Source organism: Phodopus roborovskii, unplaced genomic scaffold, assembly GCF_943737965.1.
Source record: "Phodopus roborovskii unplaced genomic scaffold, PHOROB, whole genome shotgun sequence".
Lineage (NCBI taxonomy): Eukaryota > Metazoa > Chordata > Mammalia > Rodentia > Cricetidae > Phodopus > Phodopus roborovskii.
In genome coordinates, this window is record NW_026126470.1 from 321,118 (window position 1) to 342,306 (window position 21,189).

Consider the following 21,189-nt stretch of genomic DNA (forward strand, 5'->3'; position numbering starts at 1 on the left):
GTTGAGCACTGGGACAGAGGGTGGAGCCAACAGTCCACCCTACTTCGGAGACCTCTCGGAGCAACTCCGAACAAAGGAGACCTGACTATCCACGTGGGACCACCTGTAATTTCCACCGGCTTGGTCCCTGACCCCGCCTCCAGTCCTCTGCTGGAGTCCCAGGCCCCTCCCAGAGATCCGCCTATCTCTGCGGGTCCACTTGGAGTTCCTGCAGGCAAGATCCTTGACCCCCAAATCCGGGCCCTGCCAAAGAACGAGGTCTCAGCTGGAGAGCGCCAGTTTCCAGTGAGATCCCACTACCCTGCAAAACCTTCTCAAGTTCCAGTCCAGCCCTCGTCCTCTTCTCCCGGCAATTGGCCAGAGAGAAGCCTCCTAGAGAGCTTGGACCACACAGAGATACAGACATTGAATCTTTGATCCACATAAGCCCATCTGGGAAGGACCATAGAGAGAGGGAAGAGACACCACCAACACCTACAGGAAGAAACTATGGGAAGAAGGCAATACAAGAGAACACCTAACAACAGAAAGACAAACATGACACCACCAGAATCTAGGGAATCTACACCAACTAGAATGGAACACAACAACAAAGCAGAGGAAGCAGAAGGGTATGACTTAAAAATCACCATCATAAAAATGATAGAGGCCCTCAAAGAAGATATGAGAAAATCCCTTAAAGAAATAGAGGAAAAAACAAACAAAAAAGTGGAAGAAATGAACAAATTCCTTAAGGAAAGTACAGAAAGCCAAGAAAAAACAATTAACCAGGTGAAGGAAACGGTTCAAGATTTGAAAACCGAAATTGAGAAAATAAAGGCAACACAAATGGAAGGAAAGCTGGAAATTGAAAAGCTGGGCAAAAAATCGGAAACCACGGACACAAGCATAACCAATAGAATTCAAGAGATGGAAGAGAGAATCTCAGGCGCAGAAGATAAACTAGAAGAAATAGATTCATCGACCAAAGAAAACCATAAATCCAACAAATCCTTAACACACAATATCCAGGAAATGTGGGACACCATGAAAAGGCCAAACCTAAGAATAATAGGCATAGAGGAAGGTGAGGAAGCCCAGCTCAAAGGTGCTGAAAACATATTCAACAAAATCATCGAGGAAAACTTTCCAAATCTGAAGAAGGACATGCCCATGAAAGTACAAGAAGCATACCGAACCCCAAATAGGCTGGACCAAAGAAAAAAAGACCCCTCGACATATAATAATCAAAACACCTAGCATACAGAATAAAGAAAAAATATTAAGAGCAGCGAAGGAAAAAGGACAGGTAACATATAAAGGCAGACCTATCAAAATTACACCTGACTTCTCCATGGAAACCCTCAAGGCCAGAAGGTCCTGGATAGATGTTCTAAAAGTATTAAGAGAACACGGATGCCAGCCTAGGCTACTATATCCAGCAAAACTCTCAGTCAATATAGATGGAGAGAACAAGATATTCAATGACAAAACCAGATTTTCCCAATATGTATCTACAAATCCAGCCCTACAGAAAGTATTGGAAGGAAAATTCCAACCCAAGGAAGGTAACTACGCCCACAAAAATGTAGGCAACAGATAATCCAACTACACCAGAAACCTAGGGTGAAGCAGAACAAATATATTCACAATACCACTGCCAACAACAAACCTAAATCAAACAACCATCAACAATCAATGGTCCTTACTCACCCTCAACATTAATGGTCTTAACTCACCTATAAAAAGACACAGATTAACAGAATGGATACGAAGACAGAATCCATCCTTCTGCTGCATACAAGAAACACATCTTAGCTCCAAAGATAGACATTACCTCAGGGTAAAGGGTTGGGAAAAGATTTTCCAATCAAATGGAAATAAGAAGCAAGCAGGCGTAGCTATCCTAATAGCTAACAAGCTAGACTTCAAACCAAAACTAGTCAAAAGAGATGAAGATGGTCATTTCATATTCATCTCAGGAGAAATCCATCAACACAAAGTCTCAATTCTGAACATCTATGCCCCTAATACAAAGCCACCCACATTCGTAAAAGAAACACTACTAAAACTCAAAGCTCATATAAAACCTCACACACTTATAGTGGGAGACTTCAATACACCACTCTCAACACTAGACAGGACCACAAATCAGAAACTCAACAAAGAAACAAAAGAATTAACAGAAGTTATGTCTCAACTGGGGCTAACAGACATCTATAGAACATTCCATCCAAAGACAAAAGAATATACCTTCTTCTCTGCTCCACATGGAACCTTCTCTAAAATCGACCACATACTAGGAGACATAACAAACCTCAACAGATACAAGAGAATAGAAATAGTCCCCTGTATCTTATCGGACCACCATGCTTTAAAATTGGAATTCAACAACAATACAAATAGCAGAAAACCTGCAAACTCATGGAAACTGAACAATGTGCAATTGCACCACTCCTGGGTCAAAGAAGAAATAAAGAAAGAAATTAAAGACTTTCTAATATTCAACGAGAATGAGGATACAACATACCCGAACTTATGGGACACCTTGAAAGCAGTGCTACGAGGGAAGTTCATTGCACTAAGTGCCCATATGAAGAAAACAGAGGATAGTCACATAAATGAATTAACAGCGCAACTGAAAACCTTAGAACAGAGAGAAGCGAATTCACCCCGCAGGAGCAGACGCCAGGAAATAATCAACTTGAGGGCTGAAATCAACAAAATAGAAACCAGGAAAACAATACAAAAAATCAATGCAACAAAGAGTTGGTTTTTTGAGAAAATCAACAAGATTGATAAACCTTTATCCAAATTAACGAAAAAGCAGAGACAGAACATGCAAATTAACAAAATCAGAAATGAAATGGGGAACATAACAACAGACACAGAGGAAATCCAGACAATTTTCAGGTCATACTTGAAAATCTGTATTCCACAAAAATTGAAAATTCAAAGGAAATGGACAAGTTTCTGGATAACTATCACTTACCAAAATTAAATCAAGAACAGACAAACAACTTAAATAGACCTATAACCCGAAATGAAATAGAAGCAGTCATCGAAAGCCTTCCAACGAAAAAAAGTCCAGGGCCAGATGGATTCAGTGCAGAATTCTACCAGACATTCAAGGAAGAACTAATACCACTACTCCTCAAACTGTTCCACAAGATAGAAACAGAAGGTTTATTGCCAATCTCTTTTTATGAGGCCACAATAACTTTGGTACCCAAACCTCACAAAGACACAACTAAGAAAGAAAACTACAGACCAATATCCCTGATGAACATCGATGCAAAAATACTCAATAAAATAATGGCAAACCGAATTCAAAAATACATCAGAGAAATCATCCACCATGATCAAGTAGGCTTCATACCTGGATTGCAGGGATGGTTTAACATACGAAAATCTATCAACGTGATCCACCATATAAACAAACTGAAAAAGAAAAACCATATGATTATCTCCCTAGATGCAGAAAAAGCCTTCGATAAAATTCAACACCCTTTCATGATAAAGGTATTAGAGAGGTCAGGGATAACAGGAACATACCTAAACATAATAAGAGCAATATACAGCAAACCAACTGCCAACATCAAACTGAATGGAGAGAAACTTAAGCCAATTCCTCTAAAATCAGGAACAAGACAAGGCTGTCCTCTCTCTCCATATCTCTTCAATATCGTACTAGAAGTTCTAGCTAATGCTATAAGACAACAAAAGGAGATCAAGGGCATCCAAATTGGAAAGGAAGAAGTCAAACTGTCTCTATTTGCAGATGATATGATAGTTTACATAAGTCGACCCAATAAACTCTACCAGGGAACTCCTACAGCTGATAAACACCTTCAGCAAACTAGCAGGATACAAGATAAACTCAAAAAAATCAGTAGCCCTATTTTTTTCAGACGACAAAGAGGCAGAGAAAGAAATCAGAGAAACATCACCCTTTACAATAGCCACAAGCAACATAAAGTATCTTGGTGTAACGCTTACCAAACAAGTAAAAGATCTATATAATAAGAACTTTGTGACTCTAAAGAAAGAAATTAAAGAAGATACCAGAAAATGGAAAGACCTCCCATGCTCTTGGATAGGTAGGATAAACATAGTAAAAATGGCAATCTTACCAAAAGCAATCTACAGATTCAATGCAATCCCCATTAAAATCCCACCACAATTCTTCACCGACCTTGAAAGGATAATAATTAACTTTATATGGAAAAACAAAAGACCCAGGATAGCCAAAACAACCCTATACAATAAAAGAACATCAGGAGGCATCACCATTCCTGACTTTAAGCTCTACTACAGAGCTATAGTTCTGAAAACAGCCTGGTATTGGCATAAAAATAGACAGGTAGACCAATGGAATCGAATTGAAAATCCTGATATTAATCCATGCACCTATGAACACCTGATTTTCGACAAAACAGCTAAAATGATACAATGGGGCAAAGACAGCATCTTCAACAAATGGTGCTGGCACAATTGGATGAGGGTGTGTAGAAGACTGCAGATAGACCCATGTCTGTCGCCATGCACAAAACTCAAGTCCAAATGGATCAAAGACCTCAACATCAATCCAGCCACATTGAACCTCTTAGAAGAGAAAGTAGGAGGTACCCTTGAACAAATTGGTATAGGAGACCGCTTCTTGAACATAACTCCAGGGGCACAGACACTGAAAGAAACAATTAATAAATGGGACCTCTTCAAACTTAGAAGCTTCTGTAAGGCAAAGGACACAGTTGACAAGACCAAACGGCAGCCCACAGACTGGGAAAAGATTTTCACTAATCCTATATCCGACAAAGGGCTGATCTCCAAAATATACAAAGAACTCAAGAAACTAGTCAACAAAACACCAAATAACCCTATTAAAAAATGGGGTACAGAACTGAAGAAAGAATTCTCAATGGAGGAAATCAAAAAGGCTGAAAGACACTTAAGAAAATGCTCCACATCCTTAGCTATCAGGGAAATGCAAATCAAAACAACTTTGAGATACCATCTTACCCCTGCCAGAATGGCTAAAATTAGAAACACCAGTGATGACTTATGTTGGAGAGGATGTGGAGAAAGTGGAACACTCCTCCACTGCTGGTGGGAGTGCAAACTCATACAGCCACTTTGGAGATCAGTATGGCGGTTCCTCAGGAAAATGGGAATTAGTTTACCACAGGACCCGGCAATCCCCCTCTTAGGCATATACCCAAAGGATTCACATCAATGCAACAAAGACATCTGTTCAACTATGTTCATAGCAGCACTATTTGTAATAGCAAGAACCTGGAAGCAACCTAGATGCCCTTCAATTGAAGAATGGTTAATGAAGATGTGGCACATCTACACAATGGAATACTACTCTGCAGAAAAAAATAATGGTATCTTGAAATTCGCAGGCAAGTGGATGGCACTTGAAGAAACCATCCTGAATGAGGTAACCCAGTCACAAAAAGAGGAACACAGTATGTACTCACTCATATATGGATTTTAGACCTAGATCAAATGATCACCAGCCTATAATTCACATCACCAGAGGAACTAGGATACAAGTTGTATTCTAAGAGATTCATATAAAGTCCCTCACAGAACTGGGAAGGGACAAGTCCCCCAGACCTCAGGTATAGTGGGGGAGGACAGCTAATGGAGAGAGAAGTAGGAGAAAATGAGAGGGAGGAGAGGAAGGCATGTGTGACTAGGAGGATTGAGCCTGGTTAGGAATGGAAAATAGGAAAGAGAGAGAGAGACAGAGACAGAGAGAGAGAACATAAAAGAGGGAGCCAATATTGGTTTGAAGATAAAGTTGAACACAAAGAAAGGTCGAGGGAACTACAAGACTGCTCCCAACTAACAATCTCAGCTTCCGTGGAAAGGCTATCATAAATGCCCTTCCCGGGGAGTGAGATCAACAACTAACTTCTCCATGGAGTCCTCAACTAATGCCTGTTGAAAACAGGAGCAAAACACCCATACATAAACACTGAGTCAAACTAGAACCCAGAAGCAGATGGAGAGGACAAGACCATGCGGTAGAAGTACATAGAGACAGCTTACCTGAACAAGGAGGAGCTAAGGGCCACTAGACTGATAGCTGGGAAGCCAACAGAGGTCTGACTCGGACTCCCCCTGAATATGGGTCTCAGCCAGAAGGTCTGAGCAGTCTAAGAGACCTCAGACAGTGGAGCCAGGATGTATCCCTGGTGCACAAAAGGACTTTGCAAACATATCCCCCATGGAGGGATAACTGCCTTATTCTAGAGATAGGAGAGAAGCCCTAGTCCCTACTTCACAGGACCTGTCAGATCTACATGACCCCAACTGGATGGCATTCCCCTACATATTGTATTGTGGTGGGGGGTTGGGAGGGGAGGGTGTTTAGAGTGCATGGGAGAGGGTAGAGAGGGCAAAAGGGAGGGAAGGAGGGAGGGAGGGCTTGGGGGGGAGGGAGGGAGGGAGGGAGAGGGAACTGGGATCGACATGTAAAATAATAATAAAAAAAAAAAAAAAAAAAAAAAAAACGCTTTGACTCCAAAATTTAAGTTGAAGAACAAGTTACTGGGGAAAAGTATTTCTATTTTTGTTTCCACAGAAAATGAAAAGATGTGGATTCCTTCCAGACTAATGTGGTTTGATCACACCAGACCGCCTGAAACAGAGTACAAGCTGATCCTACATTCCAAACAGCTGGACAAAACAGCCCTACAGACTACAGCTAGGATATCTGAATCTTCTTCGAATCCCCCAAGACAGCGCCCCTTACCAGCAGGAAGTAGTTTGGAAAGAACGACGCCCAAATTCCCAAATATTGTGTATAAATGTTTGTTTTCATTTAATTGGACTTTGTTATATAAAATTAAATAAAAATACTCTATATGCAAAAAAAAAAAAAAAAAAAAAAAAAAAAAAAAAAAAAAAAAAAAAAAAAAAAAAAAAGAAAGGGTGAAATGTCCTTAAGCCAAGGGCTGGGGAGATGGCTTGGTGTATTTTTAAAAAAAGCATTTCCCACATATACCAAAAGTTTGAGGTTGCCCTAAGCTAAGGCAGGGAGTCTTAGGCCAGCCTGGGCTACAAAATGAGATCTTGTTTCAAAAAGCAAAAATAGAAAAGAAAAAGGTCTCATTACTGACCACAATGAGTTTGTAAACATGGAGATACGATGTGTCGATTTAAAAAAAAATACCAGGAGCAAACATAAAAGGGAAAGATGGTCTGCTTCCACTAGTCAACTCTGGAAAGCCTGTAGTAGGATAGCTAAGAAATGCTGGCTATAAAGCATCTCTGATGCTAAGACTCAGGTACACAAATCTCAGCATCACCAGCTTGGATCCACTGTGCTATCCTATGCAGGATGCACCGCTATTGTGGTATATTCAGTATGCTAGGCAGATACACTAAGGACATTTTAGCATTTGTACCTATAAATCAGGAAACTGACTCAGGGCATTAAGTGCCTCATCAGTGGTCGCACAACTCATACAGTGCAGGGCATGGTGTCGAAACAGAAACTGCCCCACCACACCTGTATCCAGCTCTGACAACTACATCCAGAAGCTGCCTTCTTACATCCACTTCATTACTGGAGAAACATGAGTCAATATATTTAAGAGAAACCCAAATTACTCAGAGGTCACAGGTACCTTGTGGTAGCCATACACCTTGGATCTCAGTTACACATCATGTTCTGAATAACTTGTTTCGGGCCAATGGTAATTTCCCTGGTCTGCATGCTGACTGTAGTTCTTGTTTAGGAAATTCAGAAATCCTGCTTCTTATTAAAGCCAAATAAACTGCAATGTACAGCTTTGCTCACATTAAAAGACATTCTGGATAAAAGGCTAAAATAACAAGAATGAAGGGGTAGGTGGGAAGACCTGAAGCCATCTAAATTTGTTCCTAGAGGACCAGGTATGGCCCCCAACTTTAGACACCAATGCCCTAACCTAAAGTGATGATTTACAGATGAATCTTTTGGAAGGAAGTTAGGATTAAATGAGGTCATTAGAACAGACTCGCACAACAGTATCGGTGGTTTTTTGAGAACAGAGAAAACGCTGGGCACAGTGGCCCAAGCTTTGTATCCCAGAATACTGGAGTAATGGGCAGGAGGATCGATGCAACATCCAAGTGCTCTTGGGCTACAGTGTGAATCCTGTCTCAAAGAAAAGGAAGAGGATCTCTCTACCCTGTGTGAACAGTGAGAAGGTGACCCACTGCAAGGTAGAAAAGGGGCTCTCTCTCATCAGGCCCTAAATTTGAGTGGCACCTTGAGCTTGAACTCCTGACCCCTAGAACCATGAAAAACAAATATCTGTTGTTTTAGAGAAAGCAAGATAAATCTCAAGCAAAAAGATAGATCAACAACAGCCAATGCAATATGGACCACCATGGCCCAGCTATCCTACTACAGCAAGCCTGGAATATTCCAGCACAGATAAAGCACAATGGAGAAAGCAAAATGGCTGAGAAATACTTAAAGGCATGTTCAATATCCTTAGCCACCAGGAAAATGCAAATCAAAACTACTCTGAGATTCTATCTTATACCTGTCAGAATACTAAGATCAAAAACACAAGTGATGGGCTGGAGAGATGGCTCAGAGGTTAAGAGCACTGGCTGCTCTTCCAGAGGTCCTGAGTTCAATTCCCAGCACCCACATAGTGGCTCACAACTATCTATAATGAGATCTGGTACCTTCTTCTGGCATGTGTATACATAATAAATAAATAAATTTTAAAAACACACAAGTGGCAGCTCATGCTAGTGAGGATGTGGAACAAGAGGAATATTCCAACATTGCTGGTGGGAGGGCAAACTTGTACAGCCATTATGAAAATCAATATGACTGTTCCTCAGAAAAAAAAATCAATCAACCTCAAGACCCTGGGCATATACCCAAGGGAAGCTCTATCCTACCACAAGGACACTTGCTCAACTATGCTCATAGTGGCTCTATTCAAAATAGCCAGAAATGGGAAACAAACTAGATGTCCTTCAACTGAAGAATGGATAAAGAAAATGTGGTACATTTACACAATGAGTATTAATTACTCCGCTGTTAAAAAGACAATGACAACATAAAATTTGCAGGCAAATTGATGGAACTAGAAAAAAAAAACATCCTGAGTGAGGTGACCCAAACCCAGAAAGACAAACATGGTATGTACTCACTCATAAATGGACATTAGCTGTTAAATAAATGATAGTCCTGCTACAATCCACAGACCCAGAGAGGCTAAGTAACAAGTAGGGTTCAAAGAAAGGGGGGTGCATGGATCTCCATGGAAAGGAGAAATAGAATAGATTTTATGGATGGACTAGGGGGTGGATGAGAATGGGAACAGGAGGGATTAGGAGGGAGTGGGTGGATGGAGAAAGTATTGGGAAAGACAACTGGAACTGAGGGGCACTGGGGGGGGGTGATGTGGGAACCTAACACAGTAGAAATTCCATGGAAACTATGACAGTTACCCTAGTGAAGGGTCCTGGTAATGGGGGATGCAGAAGCTGAGTCAGCCATCTTCTATAACCAGGCAAGGCTCCCAGCAGTAGACCTGGGGCACCAACCCAACCACAAAACCTTAAGCCTACAATCTGTTCTGCCTGCAAGATGTGCTGGGGTAAAGGTGTGGCAGAGACTGAGGGAGTGGGTCCAACTAGAGACCCACATAATGAGAGAGAGCCCATGTCTGACATGGTCTGGATGGCCAGGAACCAGAGTCTGGACAGCCCAAAGACCCAGGATAGAACCAAATGCACCTGAAAACAAATGAGTGAAATGGCTCCTAATGATGCTCTGCTATACTCACAGATGGGTGCCTAGCCCAGCTGCCATCAGAGAGGCTTCATCCAACAACTGATGAGAGCAGATGCAGAGATCCACAACCAAGCAGGAGTGGGAGACAGGGAACCCCACAAAAGAGGGGGGAGGAATTGTAGGAGCCAGAGGGATCATGGACACCCCAATAACACAACCCACAGAATCAACCAAGCAGAGCACATAGAGGCCCATGGGGGCAAAAGTGACAGTCACAGAGCTGGCATGTGCCTAAGCTAGGTCCTCTGCATATGCATTATGATTATGTAGCTGGGTGTTCTTGTGGGAATCCTAATATTAGGGTGTCTCTGACTTTTTTGCCTGCTCTTGGGACCCTTTTCCTCCTACTGGGTTGCCTCATCCACCTCTGATACAAGGGTTTGTTCCTAGTTGTATTGTAACTTGTAACTTGTAATGTCATGTTCAGTGATAACCCTGGGAGGCCTTTTTTTTTTTTTTTTTTTTTTTAGGGAAACACAGGAGGAATGGGACTGGAGAGATGGCAGGTGGGGAGGAACTGGGAGGAGAGAAGAATTTAAAAAAAAAAAAAAAGCTCTTCCACAATGACATTTACCAATGAGCAGCAAGCCTTTGGCTAGGCAGGAAGCAAATTGCTGAATCTTGGAAAGTCATCAGTTACCACGGCAGTTATTTAGCTCACTTTGGCTCCTCATACACGCAAAGATCACCTGACGTGAGGTGATCTGGGGGGAGCACAGCTAATTCCTTTCCCCCAGCAACATAAAGCCAATATCAAGGCTATTATTGGGCAATTCGCTGCTGGGAGACTCTCTTCCTGATATACATCTGTAGCTTTTAGTACAGACCCTACACCCTAATGGTTAAGTAGGAAATCATGCAGGAGTGAACCAGGTTGTTGATAAAACCTGCATAAGTGGCTGAGGCTCCAGCAACCTGAAGTGTACCTGCCTATTTCAAGAGGCCAGACTACTCAGGTCCTGGGTTTACAAATTAGGAGTGAAGTCCTGAGCATCTTACAGATGGCTGGGGCAACACAGTTTACGTCATGTGTGGTGACGTGGGAGCACACAGACGTGTGTCAGCTTCCTGTCAGTGTGACTAACGTCTGAGAAAATAACTCACACTTCGAGAGGTTTCCATCTGGGCCTTTAGGAAAGCAGAGGAGCATGGCAGACAGAGCATGGGACAGCAAGGCTACTCACCTCGAAGCAGTGCAGTTAGCAAAATAGGCATCTCGTTGGCTTTCCCCCCATGACCCAATACCTCCGATTAGGCCCCACCTTCAAATGTTTCCACCACCTCCCAATTGCAAATTATGCTGACTCTGTCACCCGGACACTCTGAGGATAAGGTGAGAATCTTCTTGGTACCACAAAGTACCAACGGGATCACATAAAATAGAATTTAAGAGTCACAAGACAGTGGCATTTAAGCTCAGTCTGAATGAAGAGCAGATGTTACCAAAGATGGGGCAACAGAAACCAAAGAACTTTTCATTTTTCAAATGAAAAAAATTAAAAACATGTAATGAAAGGAACTATAAATCCCAGGATATGGAAATGTGGAGGTACAAGACCAGATTAACAAGAACTTTCCAAACCACTGAGTTTCGGCTTTGACATCTGAGCAGCGAGGCAGCCTGCATCTCATGACGGTCACGTGCCCCAGTTCTGATAAAGGGAATGGCATCCACAATAAAGAGTACAGGATTCCCAGTCAGAAAAACATGCACCTCGCTTCTCCTCCACCTCCTTGTGAGCCAAGTGAGCCTCCTTTCCCATAGAGTAGGAAGAATACACACCATGCTGGTGAACTAATGGGGACTGTGTGCCTGTGTGCGTGTGTATACATTACATACATACATACATCAGTCTACCACTCCTCTAGAGAACCCTGACTGCTACACTGTCCTTGGAAATAGAATTCATCAATTGGATGTTAAATAAACTATGCAATGAAGCAAAATAGAGTCATGAAGCTGATGTTGTGGAGCAGGCATGGATGAGAAACTGCTTGGGGGAGATAAAAATAGAAAATAAAAAGAATCACTCTGTCATATTCTAGTAATAGGAATCTGGATTGAGGAAGGGAAATAAGAGAACTCCACTTTCAGTGTAATTGTTCTATAATCCTAAAACTATGTTAAAGCCAGAGCTGCAGTAAAGGTTTTTAAAGGCTGGATGGGGTATTTTTTTTTTCAAATCTACCCAAAGTGAACACATTTATCACCAACAAACCTGCACCACAAGAAATGCCAAGGACAGTTCAAAAAAAAAAAAAAGAAAGAAAGAAACTATTATGAAGACTGAAATACAGACGCACAAGCAAGACTCCCCATGGAAGGCCTCACCCTCCCTGGGGAGCAGAAAGGGGATGGGATGGAGGTTGGTCGGGGGGACAGGGGAGGAGGGGAGGGTGTAGGAACTGGGATTGACATGTAAAACAAGCTTGTGTTTCAAACTTAAGTTAAAAAATATTTTAAAAATTTAAAAAGCAAAGTCATGTGCTAAATATATGATACCAGGTTTTTATTATTCTTAAAGACAATGTCAAAACAATTTTTAAACAATGGGGGTGGGGTGTAACATGCTGAGGTAAAATATATGTTAACAGCACAAAAATCACAGAGGAGGAATGAATATCTGTGTGGCAAGGTGCTCTCCTACATGAAGTGGAATACCATTTGACCACAGAGTGTGATACTAGATATATATACTGTAAGTACCAAAAGAATTACTAAAATAACAGACTCATTGATAAGAATCCCCCCAAAAAGAGATAAAATGGATTAAAAGAATTTCTCAATGTGAAACAAGACAGAAAGGGGGAAGAGAATAAGATGGACAACAGAATGCTATAACCACAATCCTCTCAGCAAATAAAGAGTCTAAACATCCCAAGTAAGAATCAAAAGTTAATGGTGCATGGTGGTTCACAGATGTAATCCAGCATTTGAGAGCCTGAGGCATAAGTATTGCCAAGACCTTGAAGCTGTGTTGGCTGTATAGCGAGTGTCATTACAGTTTGGACTATAGAATGAGACCCTACCCAGGAACAGAACTTGTGATTCATGCTACAACATAGATGAATCTTGAGAACGTTACACTATCGGAAATATGCCAGTCACAAGATATCATATGATCCTATTGAGTGCAACATCTAGACTCATGAAATTCACAGACAGAAAATTGATAATTAGATGTCAGAAGCTGAGGGAGAGGAAGGAATGGATCGTTGTTTAACAGATCCAGAGACAGGCAGTAGGGTAGCTGCACAAAGTGAATGTGCTCAATGCCACTGAAATGCCACTTCGATGGCCTGGGGCTGGGGAGATGGCTCTTGCCACCCAATGTTGAGAATCTAAGTTTGAATCCCCAGAACCGGTGCAAAGCCAGATGCAATAGCAGGTGTCTGCCATTTCAGCACTCCTGCAGTGGGGTGGGAGGTGGGGACAAGAGACCGCTGAGAAGATCACATGCCAGTTAGACTGGTGTCCCCAGTGAAGGACAACAAAAAGACCCTGTCTCAAACAAAGTGGAAGGCGAGGACCAATATCCAATATTGTTCTCTAGCATCAATATGCATGCTGTGGCAAGCAGCATTCACACTCAACATAAACACACACACACACACACACACACACACACACACACGGATGTATTTAAAATAATCAAAAGGTATTGTGAGCTGTGTTATGTTGTCACAATACTTAGATGTATATTTATAGCACAGCTCTCAGGTGGAAGGAATTGTCAATATGGTACCGACTCTGCCTTGCCTACAGCAAAACATGAGAACCGTGTAAGCAAATAAAAGAGATTAATTCCTAGATGTTATATTTAATCTTCAAGATGTTAATCTTGAACAGGATCACTTTGTGCTCTTCAAAGTTCCCAATGGCTTGCAAAAACCATGGAGGACTCTGTGTCCATTTTACCGTGAAAGTTCTCATTCTGCTACACAACAGAGAACAATTTCCAGCAGGGGAAATGAAAAGGCCTATGGCTTAGCCTCTAGAAATTCTTCTGCTAACCCGAATAAGCGAAGAAATGCCTTGTTTTAGCTAATGCATCCTAAAAGTCACCACACGCAACAAAATAAAAGGGCTACCATCTTTCCTATAGAAACCACTCACTCAGTTTGGTCATATATGGGTCCAGCAGAGAGAGTCAGGCTACTATCTCTCAAGCACTTGTGAGGGGCTCAGGGAGCCATGTTCCCAGCCCTTCAGCCATACAGCAGTACTCAAAAGAGACACATCAATTCCTCCTGTACAACTGTCCTTCAGCCTGTGGCCAGGCTCCATGGTCCCCTCCTTCGGGAAGCCCTACCTTCCTTACTCTAAAGCAGCCATAAAGTAGCCATTCTCCTTGCTCCCGGGGGGGGGGGGGGGAAAGAAGAGCTGGTGATTTGGCTTTTGCCCTGATGCCCCTACCAACGCCACACGCCACCGCAAGGGCAGCTGCAAGGCTAGTTACAGTAGTCCCCAGTAGGCCAGGCCTTAGAAGCCATGGCTTCACTGTACGGGATGCAAAAGCCAGAGTTAATGGAGTCAAGATGACCAGGTGTGCTCTGCCTCTACCTAGCTGGAAGCCAGCCTGCGGCTGAGACTAAGTGGGGGAAGGGAGACCTCCCACTTCCTTTCACAAGCAATACCAGTCATGATTACTACATTATCCAATTATGATTATTACCTATGGTTGTAGGTAACATTATTTTTTTTCTTTTACTGAAAAGAGGTTTAAAAAGCTGTTTGCAATTTTGTGTACAATATATTCTGATTACAGTTTCCCCTCCTCCTACTCCTCCCAGATTACTCCCCACCTCCCCTCTCATCCAGAACCACAACATTTCCGTCTCTCCATGGGAAACAAACAGACACCTAAGGAATAACAATAAAACCTAATACAGTAGGTAACATTTTTAATCCAAAACACCAAAATCTGAACTACTCCAAAGTCCAAACTTAAATTTTTGAGTGTTCAGGTTTGGGCATATACCTACCTGACTTCAAGATTTTCGAATTACAAATATTTGTCAGTGAAGTCTATGTAAAACTCCCAAATCCAAGTCCAGAGTGCTAGTGAATGCTTTAAATTCAGCACTCAAGAGACAGAGGCAACAGGACTGTGGGGGTGTGCACGCCTTTAGTCCCAGCCAGCACCAAGAGGCCGGAGTCAAGAGGCAGAGACCAGTGGATCTTGGTGAGTTTAAGGTCAGCCTGATCTACAGAGTGAGTTCTAGGACAGCCAGAGCTATAACACAGAGAAACCCTGACTCAAAAAACCAAAGGGAATGACATCTCTGAGCTTGAGGTCAGTCATGGCTACATAGTGAGACTCTGTCTCAAATAAATCTCCCAAATCCAGAAATTACTGATATTCATGAGCTAAATGAACCTCCCTTGTTTGTAAACAAAACAAAAAGCTCCAGAGTACAACACATTCTATCAAGTCTAAGCATTTCCAATAACTATTCTGTGTATTTTCCCACATATGCTCAGATGTGAGCACCACAAGAGAGGCCACTCCTGCATCCTTGGTGACCGGCACAGCAGATGGATGCTAAGATGCTCAAATGCATACCACAGTGATGGAAAGATGCAGCTGGCCTAAGCTGCCTGATGACCTCAGGCTACTGAAGCCCAAACCCCCAGATCTGAGCACTCACCTCCACCTGAGTGATATTGATGACCAACACCACCACCATCAGCACTGCAAACAGACAGCAGAAGACTCGTAGTTTGAAGAAAGTGGTCCACATTGTCTGGCTGTGTCCTGATGACCCATGGCCGACACCATGCTACTTCCACCTTCAAAGCTCCATGTCGTCGTTTGTTCTGAGCTGAGCGCTGATGAGCATTCAGTTTAATTTGCTTCTATTCTGCCAGCAAGCTTAAGAGTTCTGTAGAGGAGAGACTGCAATGATTCAAGAGGCATGTTTTCCATCAATAGACAAGAGAAATGAAAGTCTCATCAATTACAACAGGAAGAAAAGTCCATTTCCTTCCCTGGATCTTCTCCAAGGTCCAGTCACAAAGACAAAGCAAAGGGCCTGGGAACAGTAACATCTGCCCCCCTCCCCCGAGACAGGGTTTTTTCTCTGTGTAGCTTTGGAGCTTGTCCTGGAACTAGCTCTGTAGTCCAGGCCTCCTGCCTCTGCCTTTGCCTCTGCCTCCTGAATGCTGGGATCAAAGGTGTGTGCCACCACCACCCAACAGGTACAGTAATACCTTATCTCCAAATAATTGTTTCAATTTCCTTTTCCAACTCCAGGCTTCTATGCAGAGATGCTAATAATTGAATATTAACTATTTAGCTTATAATTTTAATGGAAAATGTCTTCAAACTCAGAAATTATGGAATAAAAGTGCACATTAAATTTCTAGAGTTCTAGAGCCCACCTTCCAGTGTCCTGCTCGGAGCATCATGAAGATTGTGTTTGGGGGAGCCTGCCCTGGTGGACAGGCCTATCTGGAGTCTACCAGCATCCTGGTCCCACCTCCACCCGCAGGAGGATTCCCACCACTGCCCACTGGAAGAGGAGAGCCATTGGCATATTGGACCTACTTGCACCCACCTGAAGAGAACCATTGTCCTGTACCCACCAGTAGAGGGGGGAGACCTTACCAGCATATTGGAATAAGGGATGGGTAGAGGACAGTACAAGAACACAGTCAACAACAGAAAGATCAATATGACACCCCACAGTGTCTAGAGACTCTATACCAGCAAGGCTGGAATATCCCAACACAGATGAAGCAGAAGAGAGTGACCCTAAAAACAACTTTATGACAATGATAGACAACAAAGAGGTAATGAGAAAATTCCTTAAGGAAATGGAAGAAAAAAACGAAAAAAAAAATTTCAAGAAATGGAGGAAAAGACACACCAAAATTTTCAAGAAATAATTCAAACAAAACATGGCTTGAAAGCTGAAATAGAGACAAAAATAAAAAAAAACCATCTGAGGGAATGCTGGAAATAGGAAACTTGGCAAATGATCAGGATCTACAGATGCAAACATAACCAACTGAATACAAAAGATGGAAGAGAGAATTTCAGACATTGAAGATACACTAGGAGAAATAGATTCATTGGCCAAAGAAAATCTTAAGTCCAACAAATCTCGACACAAAGTATCCATGAAATATGGGACACTGTAAAAAGGCCAAACCTAAGAATAATAGGTAAAGAAGAAGGTGAAGAAACCCAACTCAAAGGTGTAGAAAATATATTCAACAAAACCATAGAAGAACACTTTCCCAACCTGAAGAAAGACATGCTAATGAAAGTACAAGTAGCTTACAGAACCACAAAAAAATCCCCTTGCCACATAATAATCAAAACACAAAACATACATAATAAAGAAAGAATATTAAGAGCAGCAAAGGAAAAGGGCCAAGTAACATACAAAGGCAAATCTATCAGAATTACACCTGACTTCTCCATGGAAACTCTGAAGGCCAGAAGGTCCTGGATAGATATTCTACCAACACTAAGAGATCACAGATGCCAAACCAGACCACTATACACAGCAAAGCTTTCAATCACTATATATGGATAAACCAAGATATCCCATGTCAAAACCAGATTTAAACATTCATATCCACTAATCCAGCCCTACAGAAAGTTCTGGAAGGAAAACTCCAACCCAAGGAAGTCAACTACACCCACAAAAACATAGGCAATAGATAATCCCACTTTACCAACAACCAAAAGAAATGGGGGGGGTGGGGGTGAATCTACACACAATACCAACAACAACAACAAATCTAAAACAAACAAGAATTAACAATCAATGGTCATTAATATCCCTCAATATTAATGGTCTTAACTCGTCTACAAAAAGACACAGACTAAAAGAATCCATCCTTCTGCAGCATACAAGAAAACACACCTCAAATTCAAAGACAGACATTACCTCAGAGTTAAGGGTTGGGAAAAGACTTTCCAATCAAATGGACCCAAGAAACAACCATGTGTAACTACCCTAATATCTAACAAATAAGACTTTAAACTAAAATCAATCAAAAGAGATGAAGAAGGTCATTTCTTATTCGTCACAAGAGATATCCATCAAGATGAAGTCTCAGTTCTGAACATCTATGCCCCAGATACAAAGGCACCCACATTCATAAAAGAAACATTACTAAAACTGAAATCGTACATAAAACCTCACACACTTACAGTGGGAGATTTCAACATCCCACTCTCAATACTAGACAGGTCCACCAGACAAAAACTTAACAAAGAAGCAAAGGAACTAACAGAAGTCATTACCCAATTGGGTTTAACAGAGATTTATTGAACATTCTATCCAAACACAAAAGAATATACCTTCTTCTCAGCACCACATGGAACCTTCTCTAAAATCGACCACTTACTCAGCAAATATGGTAAAGTTTATAGCACTAAGTGCTCACATGAAGAAACTGGAGAATAATCACACTAGAGAATTTACAGCACAACTGAAAACTCTAGAACAAAAAGAAGCAAACTCACCCCAAGAGGAGTAAATGCTAGGAAATAATCAATTTGAGGATCGAAATCAATAAAGTAGAAACCAGGAAAGCAATACAAAGAATCAATGTAACAAAGAGTTGGTTTTTTGAGAAAATCAACAAGATAGACAAACCTTTACCTAAACTAACCAAAAGTAAGAGAGAGAACATACAAATTAACAAAATCAAAAATAAAAAGGGAGACATAAAACGAACACTGAAGAAATCCAAAGAATCTTCAGGTTATACTTTTAAAACCTGTACTCCACAAAATTGGAAAATTTAATGGAAATAGACAATTTGGTTAGACATCACTTACCAAAATTAAATCAAGAACAGATAAGCAATTTAAATAGACCATCAAAAGTCTCACAACCAAAAATAGCTCAGGGCCAGATAGTTTCAGTGCAGAATTCTACCAGAAATTCAAAGAACAGTTAATGCCAATACCCCTTAAAATGTTCCACATAACAGAAGCAGAAGGGTCATTGCCAAACTCTTTTTACGAGGCTACAATTACCATGGTACCCAAGACACGCAAAGACACAACTAAGAAAGAGAACTACAGACCAATATCACTGATGAACATTGATGCAAAAATACTCAATAAAATACTTGCAAATCGAATCCAAAAACACATCAGAGAAATCATCCACCATGACCAAGTAGGCTTCAAACCAGGGATGCAAGGATGGTTTAACATACGAAAATTTATCAATGTGATCCACCATATAAACTGAAAAAGAAAAACCACATGATCATCTCACTAGATGCTGAAAAAGCCTTTGAGAAAATCCAACACCCCTTCATGATAAAGGTCTTTGAGAAATCAGGGATAACAGGAACATACCTAAACATAATAAAAGCAATATACAGAAAACCAACAGCCAAAATCAATCTAAACAGAGAGAAACTCAATGTGATTCCTCTAAAATCTGGAACAAAACAAGGCTGCCCACTCTCTCCATAGTTCTTCAATATTGTACTTGAAATTCTAGCTAGAACAACAGGACAACAAACAGAGATCAAGAAGATACAAACTGGAAAGGAAGAAGTCAAACTTTCACTATATGCAGATGATATGATAGTTTACATAAGTGACCCGAAAAACTTTACCAGGGACTACAGCTGATAAACACCGTCAGCAAAGTTGCAGTATACAAGATTAACTCAAAAAAAAAAATCAGTAGCCCTATTATGTATAGATGACAAAGGGGCTGAGAAAGAAATCAGAGAAACATCACTCTTTACAACAGCCACAAGCAACATAAATTATCTTGGGGCGATGCTAACCAAACAAGTGAAAGACCTGTATGGCAAGAACTTTGTATCTTCAAAGAAAGAAATTAAAGAAGATACCAGAAAATGGAAAGCTCTCCCATGCTCTTGGATAGGTAGGATAAACATAGTAAAAATGGCAATCTTGCCAAAATCAATATATAGATTCAATGCAATGCCCATCAAAATCCCAGCACAATTCTTCATGGACCTTGAAAGAACTTTATATGGAAATAAAAAGACCCAGGATAGTCAAACAACCCTGTACGATAAAGGAACTTCCGGAGGCATCACCATCCCTGACTTCAAGCTCTACTATAGAGCTATAGTCCTGAAAACAGCTTGGTATTGGCACAAAAATAAACAGGTGGACCAATGGAATCAAACTGAAAAACCTGATATTAACCCACTCACCTGATTTTTGACAAAGAAGCTAAAATTATACAATGGAAAAAAGAAAGCATCTCCAACAAACGGTGCTAGCATAACTGGGTGCTGACATGTAGAAGACTGCAGATAGATCCATATCTATCGCCATGCATAAAACTTAAGTCCAAATGGATCGAAGGCCTCAATATAAACCCAGCCACATTGAACCTCTTAAAAGAGAAAGTAGGATGTACCCTTCCTGAACAAAACACCAGTAGCACAGACACTGAGATCAACAATTAATAAATGGGACCACCTGAAACTGAAAAGCTTCTGTAAGGCAAAGGATACAGTCAACAAGGCAAAACCTCAGCCTACAGAATAGGAAAAGATTTTCACCAACGCCACATCTGACAGAAGACTGATTTCCAAAATATACAAAGAACTCAAGAAGCTAGTCACCAAAACGCCAAATAATCCAATTAAAAAGTGGGATACAGAACTAAATAGAGAATTCTCAATAGAGGAATTTAAAATGGCTGAAAGACACTTAAGAAAGTGCTCAAAATTCTTAGCCATCAGGGAAATGCAAATCAAAACAACTCTGAGATACCATCTTACTCCTGTCAAAATGGCTAAAATCAAAAACACCAAAGACAGTTTATGCTGGGGAGGATGTGAAGAAAGGGGAACACTCCTCCACTGCTGGTGGGAGTGCAAACTTGTACAGCCACTTTGGAAATCAGTATGGTGGTTCCTCAGGAAAATGGGAATCAGTTTACCTCAAGATCCAGTAATTCCACTCTTTGGCATATACCTAAAGACATACATTCATACAACAAGGGCATCTGTTCAGCTATGTTCATAGCATCATTATTTGTAGTAGCCAGAACTTGGAAGCAACCTAAATGCCCCTCTACTGAAGAATGGATAAAGAAGATGTGGTACAATTACACAATGGAGTACTACGCAGCAGAAAAAACAATGGAATCTTGAAATTCTCAGGCAAATGGATGGAACTAGAAGAAGCCATCCTGAATGAGGTAACCCAGTCGCAAAAAAAGAGGAACATGGTATGTACTCGCTCATATATGGATTTTAGACATAGAGCAAAGGATCACCAGCGTACAATCCACACCACCAGAAAATCTAGGAAAAAAGGAGGACCCATGGTCCCCTGGAGAAGGGAAAAGGGTTAGATCTCCCAAGCAAATTGGGAGCATTGGGGTAAGGGAAAGGGAGTTAGGAGAAAGAG

At 41.3% G+C, this 21,189-nt stretch overlaps 1 protein-coding gene across 2 annotated transcripts in view; it reads right to left on the reverse strand.

Moving 5' to 3' along the window:
- Nucleotides 1-21,189, reverse strand: part of Nxpe3 (neurexophilin and PC-esterase domain family member 3) — a 58,212-nt gene that overhangs the window by 31,408 nt on the left and 5,615 nt on the right. For both annotated transcript variants that reach the window (XM_051191680.1, XM_051191679.1), the window contains exon 2: nt 15,455-15,688. In XM_051191680.1, the coding sequence (XP_051047637.1) occupies nt 15,455-15,547 (93 nt within the window). In that variant the 5' untranslated portion in view covers nt 15,548-15,688. The remainder of the gene's footprint in view (nt 1-15,454; nt 15,689-21,189) is intronic.